Source organism: Ochotona curzoniae, unplaced genomic scaffold (genome assembly GCF_017591425.1).
Source record: "Ochotona curzoniae isolate NIBS_2020 unplaced genomic scaffold, NIBS_Ocur_1.0 scaffold_274, whole genome shotgun sequence".
NCBI classification, from domain to species: domain Eukaryota; kingdom Metazoa; phylum Chordata; class Mammalia; order Lagomorpha; family Ochotonidae; genus Ochotona; species Ochotona curzoniae.
In genome coordinates, this window is record NW_024467101.1 from 6,930,939 (window position 1) to 6,950,024 (window position 19,086).

The following is a 19,086-nucleotide window of genomic DNA, read 5'->3' on the forward strand; positions in this document are numbered from 1 at the left end:
GGCTGGCGAGAGCGAAGGCCGCGGAGGAGCAGCAGCCGCCGCAGCAGCGCTTTGGGCCGGTGCGGCCAGCGGGGCGGGGAGCGACGGCGGCGGCGGCGGCCAAAGCGTTAAGGGCCGCCGAACGGCGGGAGGCACAGAGTAAGGAGAGGGGTTTGTTGGGTGAGGAGGGCCGGGGTCAGGGAGTGGGCGCTGGGCCCCACCGACACGGAGGGAGAGAAGGGATGCGGGTGCGCTGCTCCCGGGGTCGCGTGTGAAGCGCGGGCGCCGGGGAGCGCGCGGTGGGGCGGGCAGGGGCGCGCGAGGCCCCGCGGGGCGGCCGGCTGGAGGGCTGGCCCTGAATCGGCAAGCTGGGCCGGGGCGGACGGCGGCGGGCCTGCGCCCTCTCCAGCTCCGATACGCCCAGGGCCGGGGGGATGGATTTGGCCTCCCCGTTGACTCTGGCCCGCCACCCCTCTGTGAGTCCCGTTTCCACCCTTCCTCCGAGAGAGGCCGCTGGGAGGTGAGGGAGGAAAGAAGGGGTGTATGGGGTGGGGGGAGAGTCGAGGCCCCCCCTGGGGAAAGCCGAGTTTGGAAACTGAAGCTGGTGCGCCCCCTTTTTCTTGCCACTGACGCCCCTTGACATGGCCACAGGTGCGGGCGGCCCTGGGCGGGCAAAGAGGCGCTCGGGGGGGCCCCTTCTTCAGTTCCTGATTAACAACGGGCAGCTGGCCCCGTCCATCGGCCAGTGACAGGCCTTTTAACACAACCCGACTTCCCAGTTCCCCAAGTCTCCCTACCTGCCCCCACTTCGGGAAACTTCCCCCAGCGCTCTCTGAACCGTCCCGATGGGTGGCAGCGGCTAAATAACTGGTTTCTCTTTGTATGAAAGCTGCTTCAAGATTGTACCCCAAGTTGGGTACTTACCTTCTTTCTCCTATGGAAGCTTAGAGTAATTTGCTCCTAAGCAACCAAGCACCGGCCGTTCCGTTTCTGAATTGGTTCTGGTTTATAGCATAATGTATATACATTTGGGGGGGCAGTGAGTTTGTTTCTTACAACTGTTTTCAATGGGGCTTTTTTTTTTTTTCTAACATTTGAGTTTCTGAGCAAGCCAGAGCTTCTGAAACGTTACTGTTGTTGATGATAATGTTATCTTGATGTATCTTTCAGGTGCGAAGAATTCTAGACATAAGAGCCATGGATAGGAGAAACGTGGCTGAAACAGAGAATGGCGATGCTTTCCTTGACCTGAAGAAGCTGCGGGCCTCCAAATCCCCCCATCGCTATACAAAAGTAAGCTTTGTTACTAACCAGATAGTGTTTCTTTGTAGGTTCGGAATTGGTAACATTGTGTGGAATTGGTAACATTGTATAGTTGCGATGGGCTGTGTAGAACCACCCTAAGTAAAGCTTGCGCTGAATTTCTTTTTTTTCTGGAACCTGGAATTGGCCACTGGAGTAGCTTTGGGGTGAAGGGAATATTGGGTCAGATTCCATATGAATTTTTGGATCGGGGTGAGGACAGGTTCCACCCATAGTTGTGAAATTGACCTGTCATTGACTTGCATTCATTCGGATTCTTGGTTACTTCTTATTAAAATGGGATATGTACTGTCTTAACTTTCTGCAGGTTTTATGCTTATAAAAAATTAGGCTTCAGAATCTTGTCTGGAAGGTTCTTGACGGGACTTAGCTGTAAATTCATGTCTTGGTTTCTGGAATGTTGTAGGCTGGAGTACCTTAGCGAGAAGATGATGTAATGGGTTCTTATTGGGCTCTCCTTCATATGGGCTCAATATTCATACGGCCCTACTGTCCCTGGCTTCTCAGAATACTGACTGTAAAACCATACCTAGTTTGCTTTCTGGTACCACAGCGCTTACCTACCTGATAAAATACCAGTATTCATACACATTTTTCAAATTAATATGTATTTAAAATAGAAACAACCTCTGAGAAGGAGAATGGGTCTCCAAGTGCACCAAAGGCCACCAGGTAACTGCTGTCTTAGCGGTGGCTGTGTCGGCTTGTGGCAAGTGTTGGCAGGTGACTTCTGCATGGAGAAAAGGTTTATCCAGTAGAGGGAAACTGGTTTGAACTGCTTAGGAGCAGACGTGGGTTCCATCTCCCAGCAATTTTTGATAGGAAGTTCTGACTTAGTCCGCTTGGAGCGTGCAGCAGAAAGAGCCTTGGAATGTGTCACGCTCATGTGCAGTGGCAGTGTTGTTTGTATTTGTATCATGTTGCTTCATTCACATTCAGGATGGTGTTACTGGTCTCTCTCAGGACCTGACTTAGCTTTGCGGTAAGGATTCGGTAGCTCAGTGTCGTGCATTTTCAGCAGTCCAACCTCAAAATTCTGTGGCACCTAGGTTGAAGAATTGGATATGAAAAACATGTTTTTTAGGTTGACAGTAGTTGGTGCATTTTTACTCTTTTTTTCCCCCCAACATCACATTTAGCTGGAAATAGGTTTACTTTCTAATCTGCTTGAAAGGACTTAGTAACTAGAAATTCTAAGATAGCACGTTGTAGGCAGGTGCATCCTAGCACATGTATAACTGGGGGTGGAGGGGTGCACAAAGAACTCAGCCTGTCTCCCATTGGAAGAGTATCAGACCATCCTGGGTTCTGGGCACGACCAGACAAGTTTGACAACTGAGATGATGTTTGAGCCATATCCTGTACCCCTGGGTACAGTTTTGAGATCAAGTGATGGAAATGGAGTTTAGTTCTGTTTCTGCCACTTTAGATTCACTGTCTAGAAGGCTGCAGGAGTTGAGGGAACCTGTCTTCCTGAGCAATACTTCCTAGGTGTTGTGTTCCAAAGAAACTTGTAAATATAAGACATCTGCGATGTCAAAACAAAACAGCACACATGGGTTGGCTGCATGAGCAGGCCTCTAAACCTTGGGTCCTTCTTGGCGTGCACTTGCCATGCGGTGGAAGGCCAATGCTCCAGATGCAGAAGGTTCTTCTCCAGTGAAGATGAGCGCAGGGATTTGGTCAGGTGCCTGTCCAGGTGTGCGCCAGGATTCCCCTGTGTATTAGAACACCCTTTCGTTTAACTGTTTCAAACATCAGTCTGTTGCAGAGGGCTTGGTGAAGTGTGACTTCCAAGTAGTAGTGGGTCAGGGTGGGCCTGAAGCATTGGCTTCTTACGCAGCTCCCAGGTGGGGTCGTTGACCCTGGTCCGCTGACCATACTTGAATAGCAGGGATGAACAGTGCTGGCACTGCACAGTAACACAGATGCCTGGTTATTCTCGGGTGCATGGTGTGTGGTGTGGTGCTTCCAGGAATCTGAGGGACTTGAGTTGGTTATGTTGGGGGCTTTCAGGGTTACTCTGAAACCTCAGGAATGATTAACTTGGATGATTATAAATGGGCTTACCATATACACCTGTTGTGCTGGTCTCCTTATGCCCTTAAGTCAGATCCGTTTGGCAAGCTCGGTGCCTGAGACTGAAAACTGTATGTTTCTGTCGGTTTTCAGTGTGTGTGTTTAAAGTGGTGGAGTTGTGTTGGAGGTTGTGAAGTGAGATCCTATCTAGAAGTCATAGCTGAAAAAGAGATTTAGATAGCGGCTCTCCAAATGTCCCTGAGCTGGCATTCATATTATCTAATAACTAACTCCTTTTCCCAGTGATACTGAATCAAAAACACAGGGCAAGGCCTAGACTGTGTTCTGATCCCATGGTACTTTAAGTGATCAAGTTAACCTTAGATTGTGAAATATGCTCATGTGTGCTCTCGCTTTTCTACACATGTATTTTTCCACCAACTCTTATGAAACACCATCACCTACCAGTTGGATTTGTAACGGAGGCAGACAACACTGACAGCATCCAGCTTAGTACTGACCCACGAGTGCTGAGCGTGTGTGTCAAGTACGCCCACTGGAAAGTGGGTGTTAGATTATCTGGGTTGGACTTCACCTGGGTGTTCTATTGCCTCGACTCGTAAATTGAGACCGTTTTTGTCAGTGTTAGTAGAGCAATAATGATTTTGAGGGACCCCACCCTGGTTCGTTCCTGACAGGCCTGTAGGCCGTGGCAGTGGGTACAGCTCTGTATGTGTCTTTGCTTGAAAACCATTTTAAAAATGCGAAAGTAGTGTGAAGTGTAAAGGTCTGAGCAATCGTTGCCTTCGTAAAGAGAATCCATAAGGAGACAACAGAGTCCAGCCGCCAAGAAGGAAGTCACTCGTCAGCATCCTAAGTTGAACTCCGGAAACAGATGTCCATTTTTCCTACACAAAGATCTTGTTTGTTAACATTGTATGTATGTTTCATAAAAAGAGTTGAGGACTAACCACTGACAGGTGGCATTCCAGGGACACATTTAGCTGCAAACTTCTGAAGCTACTATAAAAAAGAAAGACGCCGGTTTATTTTGGGGGAAGGCAGTTATGACATGGAAAATTATTACACAGTCCTAGTGTGTGAGTTGTCCAGAAAAACCTAGCTAACTGGAAGTTCTTGGAGCTGGTGTGCAAGACCTTAGAGGCAATCTTCTGACTACTTGTTCGTGCCTGTTCCGGTTGTCAGTCCTCTTGGGAAGTTAAAATGTGGGTCTCTGTTGGGCCTGGTGCAGTAGCTTAGTAGGCTACTCCTCCACCTTCAAGCACCGGGATCCCATGTGGGTATCAGTTGTCCTGGCTGCTCTGCTTCCCATCCATCTCCCTGCTGGGAGAGCAGTGGAGGATGGTCCAAAGTCATGGGACCCTGCACCCACGTGGGAGACCCACGAGAAGCTGCTGGCTTCGGATCTACTCAATTCTGGCCATTGCAGCCACTTAGGGAGTGAACCAGTGGATGGAAGATCTATTTCTCATTCTCTCTTTAAATTTTCTTTTCCAATAAAAGTAATTAAAAAAAAAAAAAAAACAGGTCCTTTAAATGCCCTCCCTTTGCTCATGATGGGAGCTCTTCACTAGTAAGGATCCAGTTGCTACACAATTGGACTTTTAACATAGAAAGAAGCTTGTACAGTGGCCCTTTAATTCAGATGTAAGGAGCTACCCACCCAGGAAGGTGGCAGTTTGTCTCAGGGGTCTCAGGGATCCCAGGGAACAGGGCAGACTCAGCACTAGGTGGCCAAGTGACAGAGGGGTGATGCCCTCCTGTCCTTTAGAGTACAAGCTCTACAAAGGACAGGATGCAGGCTGCAGAATGCCACTCTGCCACTTACCTGTGTGACCATGGACCCTGCATCTCCCAGTGTCATCCTTCCCTCCTGGAAGGTGAGGGTGGCATCGCAGCTGCCTCACAGCGTTTTTGTAGGGAATACATGAGATAATAGGTGTCAAGTGCTTAGAACAGTGCCTGGCACATCCTGACAGCTAAGAACTGCTTCTGGCTGGATAAAGATGGAGTTACTAAAAGATAAACCTGCTTTACATGCCTACCTCAGGTCAGGCTCATCATTCTGCATGTGTCAGAGTGAAAGCAGAAAGCTTGCTGAGGACTTAGTGCCACCGTCCTAAAAACGGTTGACCTGTTTGAGGTTTCTCGCTAGTACTCCGTCGCTTGCTTACTTGCTGGTTTACACTGCTTTTATCACTTATATAAACACATATAAAAGCTTAAGTTATTTTTAAATTTTATTTTGTTAGTTTAATATTTATTTAATTTGAAAACGCAGATTTACAGAAAGAGACAGATCTTCCAACTATTGGTTCACTGTGCAAACAATTGCAATGCCCAGAGCTCAGCCAGTCTGGAGCCAGGAGCTGCTTCCAGGTCTCCCATGTAGGTGCCGGGGCTCAAGGACTTGAGCCATCCTTCGCTGCTTTCTCAAGTCATCAGCAACAAGCTGGGTCAAAGGTGGAGCAGGTGGGACACAAGCTGGCACCAATATTAAAGGGTAGTGCACTGCTGGAAGCTTAGTCTACTATGCCATGGCACTGGCTCCTTAAAGATTGATTTCTATTTTTTAGCATTTACCTATTTTCCTTGAAAGAGTTACAGAGATGACCAGAGACAAAGAGATCTTCCTTCAAGGGGTTCACTCTACAAATAGTTGTAAACGGTCAGAGCTGGGCCATTCCAAAGATGGGACCCAGGAGCTGCTTCTGGGTCTCCCACATAGCTTTAAGGGCCCAAGGCCCTGGGCTGTCCACTATTGCTTTCTCAGGTTAACAGGGTGCTGGATTGGAAGGGGAGCAGCCAGGACTCTAGCCAGTGCCTGGATGAGATGGCTGGAGGTAGACTGGTCTTAAACCAGGAGCCTGTAGCATCTTCCAGGTCTCCCAAGTCAGTGTAGGGGCCCAAGGGTGTGGGTCATCTTTCACTGTTTTCCCAGGTACATTAGCAGGGAGATGTATTGAAGTGGAATGGCCATGACTAGAATCGGTGCCCATTTGGGATGCTGGTATCACAGGAGTGGATTTACCCTGCACCACAGTACCCAGCTCCTTTCTTCCTTTTTTTTTTTTTTCTTTGAAAGGTAGAGTTACAGGGAGAGAAGGAAAGACAGAGAAAGATGTTTTATCTGCCTGCTGCTTTGGGCTTACATTCACACTCTGGCTTTCTGCTTTAGTGCTGTGTCCACCAGTTGGGTATGTCAGTAATTCCCGGATGGGAGGCTTGACACATTTCCTTTAATGAAGACTGCTACAATTAAGAAAGTGTGTTTGTACTTCATGGGTGTGTGCAGCCCTTGGGCAGTTAGCAGCTGCTTCTTGCCTGGTCAGGTTTTAGTAACCTGTGCTCAAAGCGAGGACTTACATTAACTTTCCTGTTGTCCGGATAGATGGTCACTTCAGTCAATTCCTCTTTGCTCTTATGAGACCAATGAGTAATCTCACACTCTGTCCAGAGACACTCAAGAGGAAGACCCGTCCAGTTAGTGTAGACATTGTCCAATTGTTTTAGCCAAAGTTGAAAGTTGTGTTTGAAAATAATCCCAGCAGGTTTTCCATTCCAGGAATAATGGCTCTTAAGGGCTCTTGACGAGACGACAGGTTCAAGAACACTTCTCTTGAGAGACTGAAAGGGCCGTGGGGGCAGGCACAAGTCCTGTATTGCTGGTTCCTGAGCCTGGCACACAGGAAGTACTCTGGATAGTCTTAAAGAAGTTCCTGGCTTCTCTCCTCCCCATGTAAGTGGGAAGTCCTCTTGGGGTGAGATACCATCTGTGCATCTTAGGACGTTGCTGAAATGTGACAGTTTTAGCTCTCCAAACCTGGTGTAGACAATCTTTATTTTTCTCTGAATATCTAGGTGGGCTTTAGGCAGCATTTTGAACAACAGGCTCAGTTTAAAGCATTAATTCTTAGTCTCTGTGCCGGCCCACTGAAGAGCTTTTGAAGGTATGAAATTGGACCAGTATATACTTTTGAACATAGATTATTTGGATGGATGGGAGAGGGAATTACCTTACGTTCCTGGAGCTTGTTTACGAAACCTTGCTCTCACATACCCTAAATATAATTCTGCATAGATGTTTATAGTACCAGGACCTTTTATAACCCAAGATATTTTTTTTAATACTTATTTTTATTTGAAAGGCAGAATTTATAGAGGGAAGAGAAAACAGGAATTGTCCACTTTTGCTTTACTCCCCAAGTGGCCACAGTGGCCAGAGCTGGGCCAATCCAAAGCTGGGTGGCAGGAGCTTCTTTGGGTCTCCCATGTGGGTGCAGGGGCCCGATGAACTAGATCACCTTCCATTGATTACCCAGGCCATAAGCAGGGAGCTGAAACAGGAGTGGAGCAGCTGGAACATGAGCTGACTCCCATATAGGATGGCAGTGCGGCAGGTGGAAATTTAGCCTACTATGCCAAGGTACCAGCTACCAAGAATTTATTTTTTTTCATTAAGTTGCTTGGATGGTAGTGGTTTTGTTTAACCGGTTTCAGCCTATTAGTGGAGAAAAAAAAAAATGGGCTCTTGCTGCTGTGTAGACAGGTGAGCTGTAGGTAAACCATTGCACCTGGGAGAGGTACGCCTTGGTACCGGTGCTGCTGCTGGCATGCTTAATGCCAGCGTGCATCCAGCTTGCTACTCCACCTTTGCTCTCACGGGCCTGCTGTATTTTTACAGTTGTTCCCTTGAGCATTTATTCATGTTGAGAATGTGGCACAGACATAAAGTCAGCAGAGAAAACTGCAGTACTGTGGCAGGAATAGTTACAGGGTTTGTATCCAACCCAGCTATTTTGTGGTGTATTGAGAATAAAGTAGTCAGTGTTTGTCAGTCTGTAATGAGAACAACAAATCAGTAAAAAGATCAATAGAGCTTTAACATCAATTTCTGGTGGCTGAGAATCTGTTTGCTTTTTTAGATTTTTTTAAGGTTTCTTTCTTTCTTTTTTTGAAAGGCAGATTTACAGACAGAAGGAAAGATAAAGATCTTCCATCTGCTGGTTCCCTCCTCAAGTGGGCTGCCATGGCTGGAGCTGAGCTTAGCCAGTCTGAAGCCAGGAAGGGTCTCCCATGCAAGTACACAGTCCCAAGGCTTTGGGCTGTCCTCCACTGACTTCCCAGGCTACAAGTAGGGAGCTGGATGGGAAGTGGAGCTGCCAGGATACAAACCAGCACCCATATAGGATCCCGGAGCATGCAAGGCAAGGATTTAACTACTAAGTCATCATGCTAGAATCTTTGGGGTTTGTTTGTTTGTTTTAAAGATTGATTTATTCTCATTTGAGAGGCAGATTTTTACATAGGAAGAAGGAGAGAAAGAGAAGGTCTTCCGTCCTCTGGTTCACTCCCCAGTGGTCCCAGTGGCCAGAACTGAGCTTATACAAAGCTAGGAGCCAGAAACTTCCTCCAGGCCTCCCACATGGCCTCCCATGATCCCTCCTCCACTGCCTTCTCAGGGCACAAGCAGAGAGCTGGATCAGAAGTGGAGCCCACATGAGATGCTGGCAGGCAGAAGGTTACTGCCTGTGCTGGCCCCCAGATAAAAGTTTTTGAGGTGTAATTTATATAAAGAGAGTTTACATAAAAGTGTATCATTCAGTTGTTTCCCATAAACATTCCCGTCACCCAGAACAAGCACCCTACTCCTGTAACAGTTGCTCCTCCAGCACAGTGTGCCGTCTGTCTTGGGATTTAGCTCTTCTGAACTTCAGTGAGTCCTAGGATGTGTTGTCTTTTGTGTCTGGATTCTTTCATGTGGCAGTGTTTTCAAGGTTCACACTTGTAAGTTGGACATCTCTGTACTTCACTCCTTTTTAATTGCCGAATGTTACGTTTTATGGCTGTGCCCCATCGTGTTTATCCATTCCTTACTTGCTGGACATCCAGATCGCTTTCATCAAAAGTGGAATAGCCAGAAGGCTTCTGTGAATAATAATAAAGGGATTTCTGTACATGTTTGTAGGGAGCATGTTTTCAGGGTATTTTGGTCTTTACTGAAGAATAAAATGGTGGGGTTGTGTGGAAACTAAGTAGCTTTGCAAAGATTTGTTTGAAAGGAAGTTAGGGGCCCGGTGTGATAGCATAGTGGTTTAAGTCCTCACCATGCAAGCACTGTGATCCCATATGGGCGCCAGTTCTAATCCCAGCAGCTCCGCTTCACATCTAACTCCCTGCTTGTGGCCTGGGAAAACAGTCAAAGATGGCCCAAAGTATTGGAACCCTGCACCTGCGTGGGAGACCCAGAAGAGCTCCTAGCTTTGGATTGGCTCAGCTCCAGCTGTTGCAGCCGCTTGGGAAGTGAATCATCGGATGGAAGATCTTCCTCTCTATCCTCCTCTCTGTATATCTGCCTTTCCAATAAAAAATAAAATATATATATAAAAGGGAAGTTAGACCAGAACTCCGTTTTCTAGGTTATCACAAGTGGGTGCAGTGGCCGGGGCTGGCCCACTCCGAAGCCAGAACTCCATCAGGTCTTTGGGCTGCTTTCCCAGGTGCGCAGTAGGGGCTGAATTGGGAGTGCAGCATTCAGGACTTGAACCGGTGCCCGTAGAGGACGCTGGCATCCTTCAGCTGCTGCAGCACAGTGCTGGCCCAGTGGATGAACTGAGACATTTCCACTCTCCCAGAGCAGCAGTGTCTGAGAACTCGCGTTTCTCCATACTCTTATCAGCATCTGTTATTTTACTTTTTTAAGAAACATGGCTACAATTCCAGTGGATGTGAAATGGCATCTCACTGTCATATGCTTGTTGGCCATTGTGAATCTTTTTTAGAAAATGTATTGGACTCTTGCCTTTCTGTTTAGTAGTCTCTATATCATCTGCATACTAGATCCTCATCAGATACACGATTTGTGAAGGTCTGTATTGTGGCATAGCTCATAAAGCTGCTGCCTGCAGTAGCAACATCCCAGATGGGTATTACGGTTATTACGGCCTGGCTGCTCCACTTTATATCCAGTTCGCTGCTGATGATCTGAGCAAAACAATGGAAGATGGCCTAGGTACTTGGGCCTCTGCCACCCACATAAGAGACCTGGATGAAGTTCCTGATGCCCGACTTGAGCCTGGCCCATCCCTGGCCGTCGTGGCTGTCTTGGGGGTGAGCCAGCAGAGGAATGGTCTCTGTATCCCCTCCCCTGTCTTTTTCCTTTTCCATGTGTTTCCTGCTCTCCTTTAAGTAAAACTAAATATTGGGGAGGGGGTGTGCAAATACTAAATTTCAAAAAAAAGTGAAAAGAGATCAAATACCTAAATATGAGAGCCACAACTGTGAATCTCTTAGAAGGCAACATAGGTGATGTAAGACTGGATTAAACAGTGACACTTCAGCTGCGATGAGCAAAGCACAGGCAACTCAGGAGAAAAAGGAAACAGCTTCATCAAATGTTGCTGCTTCAGAGGATACTATTACAGAAGAAAATAGCTTTTCATCCTCTGTAATTTTAGTTCTGCCTGCTGCACATGGTGAGAGACCCATTCTAGCACAAATCACATTAAAATATTTGTGTCTCTATCAAAATGGGTAAAATTGGGCCTTTCTTGGTGTTTCATGGCTTGGTCCAAGTGTTCACGTTTTTCTTCGTTGACTCCTAAGTTAATAGATGGAAATCATCAAAGTTTCAGCAAGTAGGTCTTGTGATCCTTTGCAGTTCAAAGTCTCAAAATCCTATTTTTTAAGAACCTTCTATGTAAAACTATATGTAGTTGTGAAAGATGCTGCTTTTGAATTAACAGTATACAGTACTAGGATTCTTGATTAGTGTTTGGATTTAGAGATGAGGAGTAAAATGCATCTGTAATAATCCTCAAGTTGCCCTCCAACGCAGAAAATTGCTTTGCACTTGGTTTTCCTGTAGCGTTACGTGTGTTTCCTATATTACAAGATTGTTCCTGTTTGTACAGGAAAATCTTTAAGCAGTCCTAAAGCATGTCTTTATTGTAATAATCTCAACATCAGCATAACTACTGGTAGGCCCTGCATCCACACGCTTCTCACCCATCCAGCTCTGATACTACGCTTCTCTGAACTCTGGTCTTCCCCCCCCCCCCTCCCGAAAGATTTATTTTTATTGGAAAGTCAGAGAGGAAGATCTTCCATCCAATGGTTCAGTCCCCAAGTGACCACAATGGCTGGAGCTTAGCTAATCTAAAGCCAGGAGCCAGGCACTTCTTCCAGGTCCCCCATACAGGTGAAGGGTTCCAAAGCTTTGGGCTGCACTCACATGGGAGACCAGGCGGAAGCTCCTGAGTCCCAGATTCAGATCAGCTCAGTTCCAGCCATTGTGTCCACTTGCGGAGTGAACCAGCGAAAGATCTTTGCCTCTGTCTCTCCTCTCTGTAAATGACTTTCCAATAAAAGTAAACAAAATCTTAAATAAACAAGATGTCTCTGGCCCTAGAGCATCTTGATATTTTAAGGAAAACATTCAGAGGGCCCAGTGCGGTGGCCTAGCGGCTAGAGTCCTTGCCTTGAACATGCCGGTATCCCATTAGGTCATCGGTTGTAAACCCAGCGGCACCACTTCCCATCCAGCTCCCTGCTTGTGGCTTGGGAAAGCAGTCGAGGAGGACAGCCCAAAGCCTTGGGACCCTGCACCCGCATGGGAGACCCGGAAGAGCTCCTGGCTCCTGGCTTCAGATCAGCTCAGCTCTGGCCATTGTGGTCACTTGGGTAGTGAATCATCAAATGAAAGATCTTCCTGTCCATCTCTCCTCCTCTCTGCATATCTGACTTTGCAATAAAAAGAAATCTTAAAAGAAAAACAAAACATTCAGAGGCAGCACTATAGTGTAGTAAGCTAAGCCTGTGCCTGTGGCATTTGCATTCTAAATGGGAGGGAGCCAGTTCAAATCCAGCTCCCTGCTAGGCTAGGAAGGCAGCAGGTGGTTCAAGGCTGTGGGAGACCTGCAGGAAGCTGCAGGCTCCTGATTCAGCTTCAGACCGACTCGGCTCTGGCTGTGGTGAGCATTTAGGCAGTGAGCCAGCAGATAGGAGATTGTCCCCCTACCTTAACCCTCTATCTCCTTCTGTCTCTCTCCTTCTGCTTCTGTAACCCTGCACTTCACAATAAAAAAAGGATATTAAAATTTGGAATTTTCAAGTATATGAGCACAATGAATTTGATATGCTTATGCACAGGAACTCATAGAGCCTGGAGAACAGATCAGTCCTTGCCCCAAGTTAGTGAAGCTGTGCACATCCTCCTGTTGTGAGGCGTGGCAGTGAGCGTGGCAGAAGTCTCCCCACCATTGCATGTGCTTTGCTTTGTTGTAAGTCACTTGCAGCCTTTTACTGCTATTGAAAATTGGGGACTGTTAGGATGGCAGTAGCAATGGTGTGTGTGAGCCATGTGGGTCTACCTTGTGTGCCTGCTGAGATGCTTAGGCTTCTGGATTTAGCTGAAAGGGCTCACAAGCAAACCCACTGCTCTGGCTTTGGTTTCTCTTACCATTCCCCACTTAGAAGAACCAGAATTTTTTGGAAAATAGCCAAGGTTCCCACTGGCAAAACCTGTGAGTCCATACCAACATAAATAGGTAAATGAGTGGAGCAGAAAGGACTGGGTGTTACAGTATGGTGCCACGTGCTGGCTGATAAATACAGAGTTGGGTTAGAAAGGGAAGAATGGCTTGGGAAGAATCATTGATAACGGTTAGTATTGTGCCTCTGTTTGGGCCACCATTAGAGTCTCTAGTTTGAGTCGTAATTACTGCATGCTTCAGATCCAGCTTTCTGCTTCTGTACGTGGGAATCCAGGGATGATGGCCCAAGAACTTGGGTTTCTGTCCCCATGTGGGAGATCCAGCTGGAATTCCTGGCTTTGGCCTAACTCAGCTCTGGCAAAGCAGCAGATGAAAGATACATACCTTTGTGTCTGCTTTTTCTTGTCGCTCTGCCTTTCAGATCTTTAAAGTTTCAGGGAAAAATTTTGGTGAGGGCCAGGGTATTTAAATGATTCAGAATGTCCTCAAGAGTGGGCATTTTGCCTAGATGTTTAATATGGGAGTACCAAGTTCACATTCTGGTTCTGGCTCCTGATGGTGGCTTCCTGCTAATGCAGACCCTGCGAGGCAGTGGTGGTGGCTCAAGTGATGGGCTCCTGACACACAAGAGTTTGAGTTCCATCTCCCAGCTGGCCTAGTACCAGCTATCATAGGCATTTAGGGAGTAAACCAGGAATGGAAGTGCTCGCTTACACTTGTAAGCTCATCCCCACCTCCAAATAAATAAAGGCTTAAGTAAATGATATCACCCTTCAGATTGCATAGTAAGTGCAAGTGGGAAAGCAGAAGCTGGCAGATAGGAAACAGACATTGAAAGAGCTTGACCAAGTGGTAAACATTGCTGATGGGGACAGATGGGCATCTTGGGCCTCTAGAGTGATGGTCTGGGAACGAGGTATTGTCTCCTGGGTTTGTGTTCCGCTCCCGCCAGGGTTAGCCTGAGTCTAATCATGGGGACACATCAGACATGCCGAAAATGGATAGCTGTCCCTTTTAAAAAGACTGTATTCTTTAACAGTGCCAATTTTCTAAATTGAAGTTGTAGAAATTATTGCAAAGGATAATAAAAGAGCTAGAACAGCTAAATATCTGATTCTAGCCTGAGTTGGAAGGTGGAAAAAATAAAGGACATTTCTGGGTCAGTAATCAGAGGTGAGAAGGGTGGGGTAAAGTATTAGTGATAGTTGTAGTGAAACTCGCAGTCCTCCTCAGCAGTTGTCTGCAGAAGGAAATCTGTTTGCCAAGGCATCCGTTGTGTGTTATGCTGGCAAGCACAGGGTTCCAGCCCAGGACAGGAAAATGGTCACTGGAGTAATTTTCTGTAGGGCCAGCGTTTCATGAAAGCAGACAAGAGATTGCAAAACAATATCCTCATTCTTGGGAAATATGTACTGATATATTTAGGTTGAAAAAGCATGGCATATGCAATTCTCAAGTGATTTAAAGGAAATTATATACATACAGAAAATGGGGGGAGGTGTTACACAAATCCAGGCATTAATATAGAATTGAGAACTTCACATTAAGAAAACCCATGGAGCTGGTCTTGTGACATAGCAGGTAAAGCCACTGCCAGCCACGTGTTTTGCAGTCCCTGTGTGAGCTGCTCCCCTTCTAGTCCAGCTCTGTGCTAATGGCCTGGGAAGCTCAACATAGGATGGCCAAGTGTTTGGATCCTACCCAAGTGGGAGACCTGGATGAAGCTCCTGGCTTTGGCCTGGCTTACTTATGGCCATTGTGGCCTTCTGAGGAATGAACCAGTAGATGGAAGATCTCTCTCTTTTTCCCTCTGTGTATCTCTGAATTTCAAATCTTTTATTATCATTTTATGATACATTTCCATAGACCCTGGAATTTTCCTTCCCCCCTTCCCAAGTTCTCCCTCCCATTGAGTTCCTTATATTATTACTATAGTATAATTCTTCATAAACAGTCATATATCCATCATTGTGGGACAGTGGCGAAGAGCTTAGCAAATCTTTAAAACAAAAATGAAAAGAAAAACTAACCCCCTTGCAAACTGGTGTTTGATTCATGTGAAAGGTTAGCTGGAGATTAGAACTAAGGCTGAAGTGTCATGCTTTGGTGAGCATTTGATTTTGTGGAATATGACCATGTTACTAGAGTTAGCAATGTTTTAGCAATAAACTAATCACTATTAAGTTGCTTAATCTCCTGATAGTCAAGAAATAAAGATTGCAAGACATGCTTAAGCTGGGAATTCAGAACAGCAGGCTTGTGACCTGGGAAATGGGATTCAAATATCACGTTTGGTTTCTCTTTAGGAGGAGCTCTTGGATATCAAAGAAAGGCCCCATTCCAAGCAGCGGCCTTCGTGCCTCTCGGAAAAATACGACAGGTATGAGCATCATTCTGGTCGTTGACTTCTTACGCCAACCGTAGCAAATTGCGGATTGCACTATTTTGAGGGTTTGGGTAGAATTGTGAGTCGGGAGGGTTTTCAGGAAGTCATAACACGGGTTTCACTTTACTTGTAAACTAAAACTAGAAGAAAAGTCTCAATCAGGGTCCTTTCGTCAGAAAGCAGAATAAAGACTTGACCCCAGGAATCCTTTCCAGGTCTTTTCTGTGCCTTTACTGAATTGTAGGTCTCTTCAAGAGACAGAAAACTTTGGTTTGGAAAATCCGCAGCAAAAAATGATCTGAAAACCTTCTGCAATAATAACCCTGTATTGTGTTTCCTGTGGTTACCTTAGTAGTTTCCTAAATATCAAGGTAGATATTTTATATTGGCCTGTATTTTTCACAATTAAAGCATCCTGCTGTGTTTAATGTGTTTGGAGAAGAAGGTGGACTTTTGTTAAATCCGGATGCCTTTACTCTCAAGTCTCGAGTCATCCTCATAACCATCCTAGCAGATGGGTGACACCCCCTTGGCCGGGGAATTCGGAGTCTGAAAAAGGTGACTTATTCTAGAAAGGTCCAGGTACTGCAGTACCTGCTCTGTGCTTAGTCCTGCACCGGGGTGCTGGCAGAGACTCTGCCTTCATGGAGGGACCCATTCAGTTACTGCATTACAGGCTGAGAAGGGCACAGCCCAGTATGCGATCTGAGGTTTGGGAAGTCCTTTCCGCAGGAGGTGCAGCTCAGCACCTCATTCAGAATGCCCACAGTGACAGTGAGGGGCAGGGCTGCAGTCTGGCCCCAGGTTATTAGGGCCTCAGAGCTCCTGCCCCACACCCCGTGCTGCTTGCCACCCCTTCTGAGAGGAAATGAGGTAGACTGCACACACTGTAGGTTCTTGAGCTGTCTACCCTGCATTCGTCTTCTGCAGGCTGGGGTCATTGGTCTTTGTGGAAGACAGGCAGTTACTGCAGTTCGTATGTCCTCTGAAGGCCTCAGTTATGTATGACAGTTGGTTTTCAAGTGCTTACCAGTGTTACGTGATTATCAGAAAAATAGTATTGAATTAATAAGTCTTTATTAAGTTTAATAAGTTCTCATCTTGAGATAACCTTCATGAAAGCAACCACAAACTTACATGGAAAAGAGCTTTCTATAATTGACTATTTCAAGAGGGTTAGAAGTTAGATTACCTGTGTGGTTTATGGGGGCAGGCGCTAACTCTTGGTACCTTTTGACCTGCAGTGATGGTGTCTGGGACCCAGAGAAGTGGCATGCCTCTCTCTACCCAGCTTCAGGGCGAAGCTCACCTGTGGAAAATCCGAAGAAAGAGCTGGATGCAGAGCGGCCATCCCTGGTGCGCAGGATAGTAGGTGAGCACAGCGCACGGCGGGTGCTGGCTTGGGAGGCGTACTTTCGGCTGTGGGCATCCTTCTAAGGTGTGGGAGCTTTAACCCTTGGGGAGAAATGCTGTTATCAGGAAGCTGATTTGCCATTTGGGTTTTTCATAAGTTAGCAGACAAAGCCATGGTGTCCCTATTAGCAGTAGCATATAGACTGTAGCACAGGTTCATATCCTGGCTGCTCTACTTCACTTCCAGGTCCCTGCTTATGGCCTGAGAAAGCAATAGAGGATGGCCCAAAGCCTTGGGACTCTGCACCCGCTCTGTACTCTATACTCTCTGTACATCTGACTTTCCAACAAAAATAAAACTTTTAAAAAGTTTTATAATTTTAGTTTTTACTTTTGTATCTGTGAGATATTTTGAATTTTTGTGTATTGTATCATTTGGTGGAGGCAGAGAACATTTTTTTTTTAAGATTGATTTATTTCAGAAGACACCAAAAGGGAGCAGGAGAGATAGAACTTCCATCTGCTGGTTCACTCCCCAAATGGCCATAAGGGTTGTGCAGGCCAAAGCCAGTAGTTGTGTAAGTGTATTGTAGTGGCCCAGGCACTGGAGTCACCCTAGGTGCATTAGTGGAGCTGAATTGGAAGCAGAGCAGCCACCCTGGTGTGGGCTGCCTGCCGACTTCTCAAGCAGTCTCTCAACCCACTGTGACCCAACACTAGGGCCCTGATGTCTTTTGACTTTCTTTTCTTTTTCTTCTTTTCTATTTTTTATTGAAAGTCAGATTTACAGAGAGAAGAAGAAATAGAAAGATCTTCCATCTGCTGATTCATTCTCTAAGTAACTGCAGCAGCTGGGACTGAGCTGATCCAAAGCTACGAGCTGGGAGCATCTTCTGGATCTCCCACGCTGGTGCAGAGTCCCATTTAGGTCATCCTCTGCTGCTTTCCCAGGCCACAAGCAGGGAGCTGGAAGGGAAGTGGAGCAGCCGGAATACAACCAGTGCCCATATGGAATCCTGGCACATGCAAGGGGAGGACTCTAGCCACGAGGCTATCATTGCCAGGCTTGCCTTTTGACTTTCTGAGGTTTTTTTTTTTTTTTCCTAATACTGACAGTTATCTCTGTTCATTAGTTGACCAAACACTTGCTAGTAGTCACGTAAGTAAAGATTTAGACAAAATACATTAGGAACTCATCATGGCGAGTAGTCTGTCACACTGACAGTGTATATTACTGCAAAGAGAGAAAGCAGGAGTAAGTCTTGTGAACCTGAGTCTGTTGAGAAGCCTAGCTTCCATGATGGCTCTTCCGACCCTTCCCCTCCTCCCGCCACCTGTGGACTGAGAACCCACAGGAACAAACACCCTTGTTTCCTTTGTGCTTAACTTTGCCCCACTGCTTTCCAGATCCACGGGAGCGCGTAAAGGAAGATGACCTAGACGTTGTCCTCAGCCCGCAGAGACGAAGCTTTGGCGGCGGCTGCCACGTGACGGCTGCTGTCAGCTCCCGGCGTTCAGGGAGTCCCCTGGAGAAAGACAGCGATGGACTTCGCCTGCTCGGGGGCCGCAGGATCGGCAGCGGCAGGATCATCTCGGCTCGGACCTTTGAGAAAGATCACCGCCTCAGTGATAAGGACCTCCGGGACCTGAGAGACCGCGACCGCGAGAGGGACTACAAGGACAAGCGCTTCCGGGTTTGTCCGCTAGACCCAGTGGGTGCCTCGCATGTTGGGGGACTTGATACTCGCTGCCTTTGTACTGTGGGACTGTGGGACCTGGATAGACACAGCCCGCTCCTAAACCAGACGGGAGTGGAGAGAGCTGGGGGGCGGGGAGTGACCCATGGTGACAGGCCTCACGTCTCCAGCCTAGTACTTTCATTTCCCTATTGAGCGTCCACTTAATAGTTTGTTAAGACTGACTGAAGTGGAAATGCTTTGACCATAACTCTACTTTTTTTTTTTTTTAATCTTTGTATACTTTTCCAGAGAGAGTTTGGGGATAGTAAGCGTGTGTTTGGCGAGCGTAGAAGAAATGACTCTTACACTGAAGAAGAACCGGAGTGGTTTTCAGCCGGACCCACCAGTCAGTCGGAAACCATTGAACTTACTGGATTTGATGATAAGATCCTAGAAGAAGATCACAAGGGGAGAAAAAGGACCAGGCGAAGGACGGCCTCCGTGAAGGAAGGTCAGCGCCAGCGCGGGGAGGGAAGTTGAGTGTTGTGCTGAAACGGCCTGTGACCAGCACGTAAGGATGGACACAGCTTGTTAGGAAGTGGCAGGTTTGTGAGTGTCACAGCCTGATTTTGAAACTGGTTTCTATATGAGAATTCACTGAGTGCAGGCTGTACTTGGTCGGGCTGACTAGTTACTAACCAGAAATGCCTCACAGTACCCTGTGAGCACCACGCACCAGAAAAGAATGAAAGGTCTCCCAAAGTCAGAAACACGGCATGAAATAATGGGGAGAGGGGAGTTGGACTGCGCATGTGCTAGGCACAGCGTGCTT

At 46.8% G+C, this 19,086-nt stretch overlaps 1 protein-coding gene across 2 annotated transcripts in view; it reads left to right on the top strand.

Annotated features, from left to right (window-relative positions):
• Positions 1–19,086, top strand: part of EIF4ENIF1 (eukaryotic translation initiation factor 4E nuclear import factor 1) — a 43,043-nt gene continuing 23,957 nt past the window's right edge. For both annotated transcript variants that reach the window (XM_041003479.1, XM_041003480.1), the window contains exons 1-6: positions 1–138; positions 1,150–1,272; positions 15,143–15,216; positions 16,467–16,594; positions 17,983–18,269; positions 18,564–18,765. In XM_041003479.1, the coding sequence (XP_040859413.1) occupies positions 1,177–1,272; positions 15,143–15,216; positions 16,467–16,594; positions 17,983–18,269; positions 18,564–18,765 (787 nt within the window). In that variant the 5' untranslated portion in view covers positions 1–138; positions 1,150–1,176. The remainder of the gene's footprint in view (positions 139–1,149; positions 1,273–15,142; positions 15,217–16,466; positions 16,595–17,982; positions 18,270–18,563; positions 18,766–19,086) is intronic.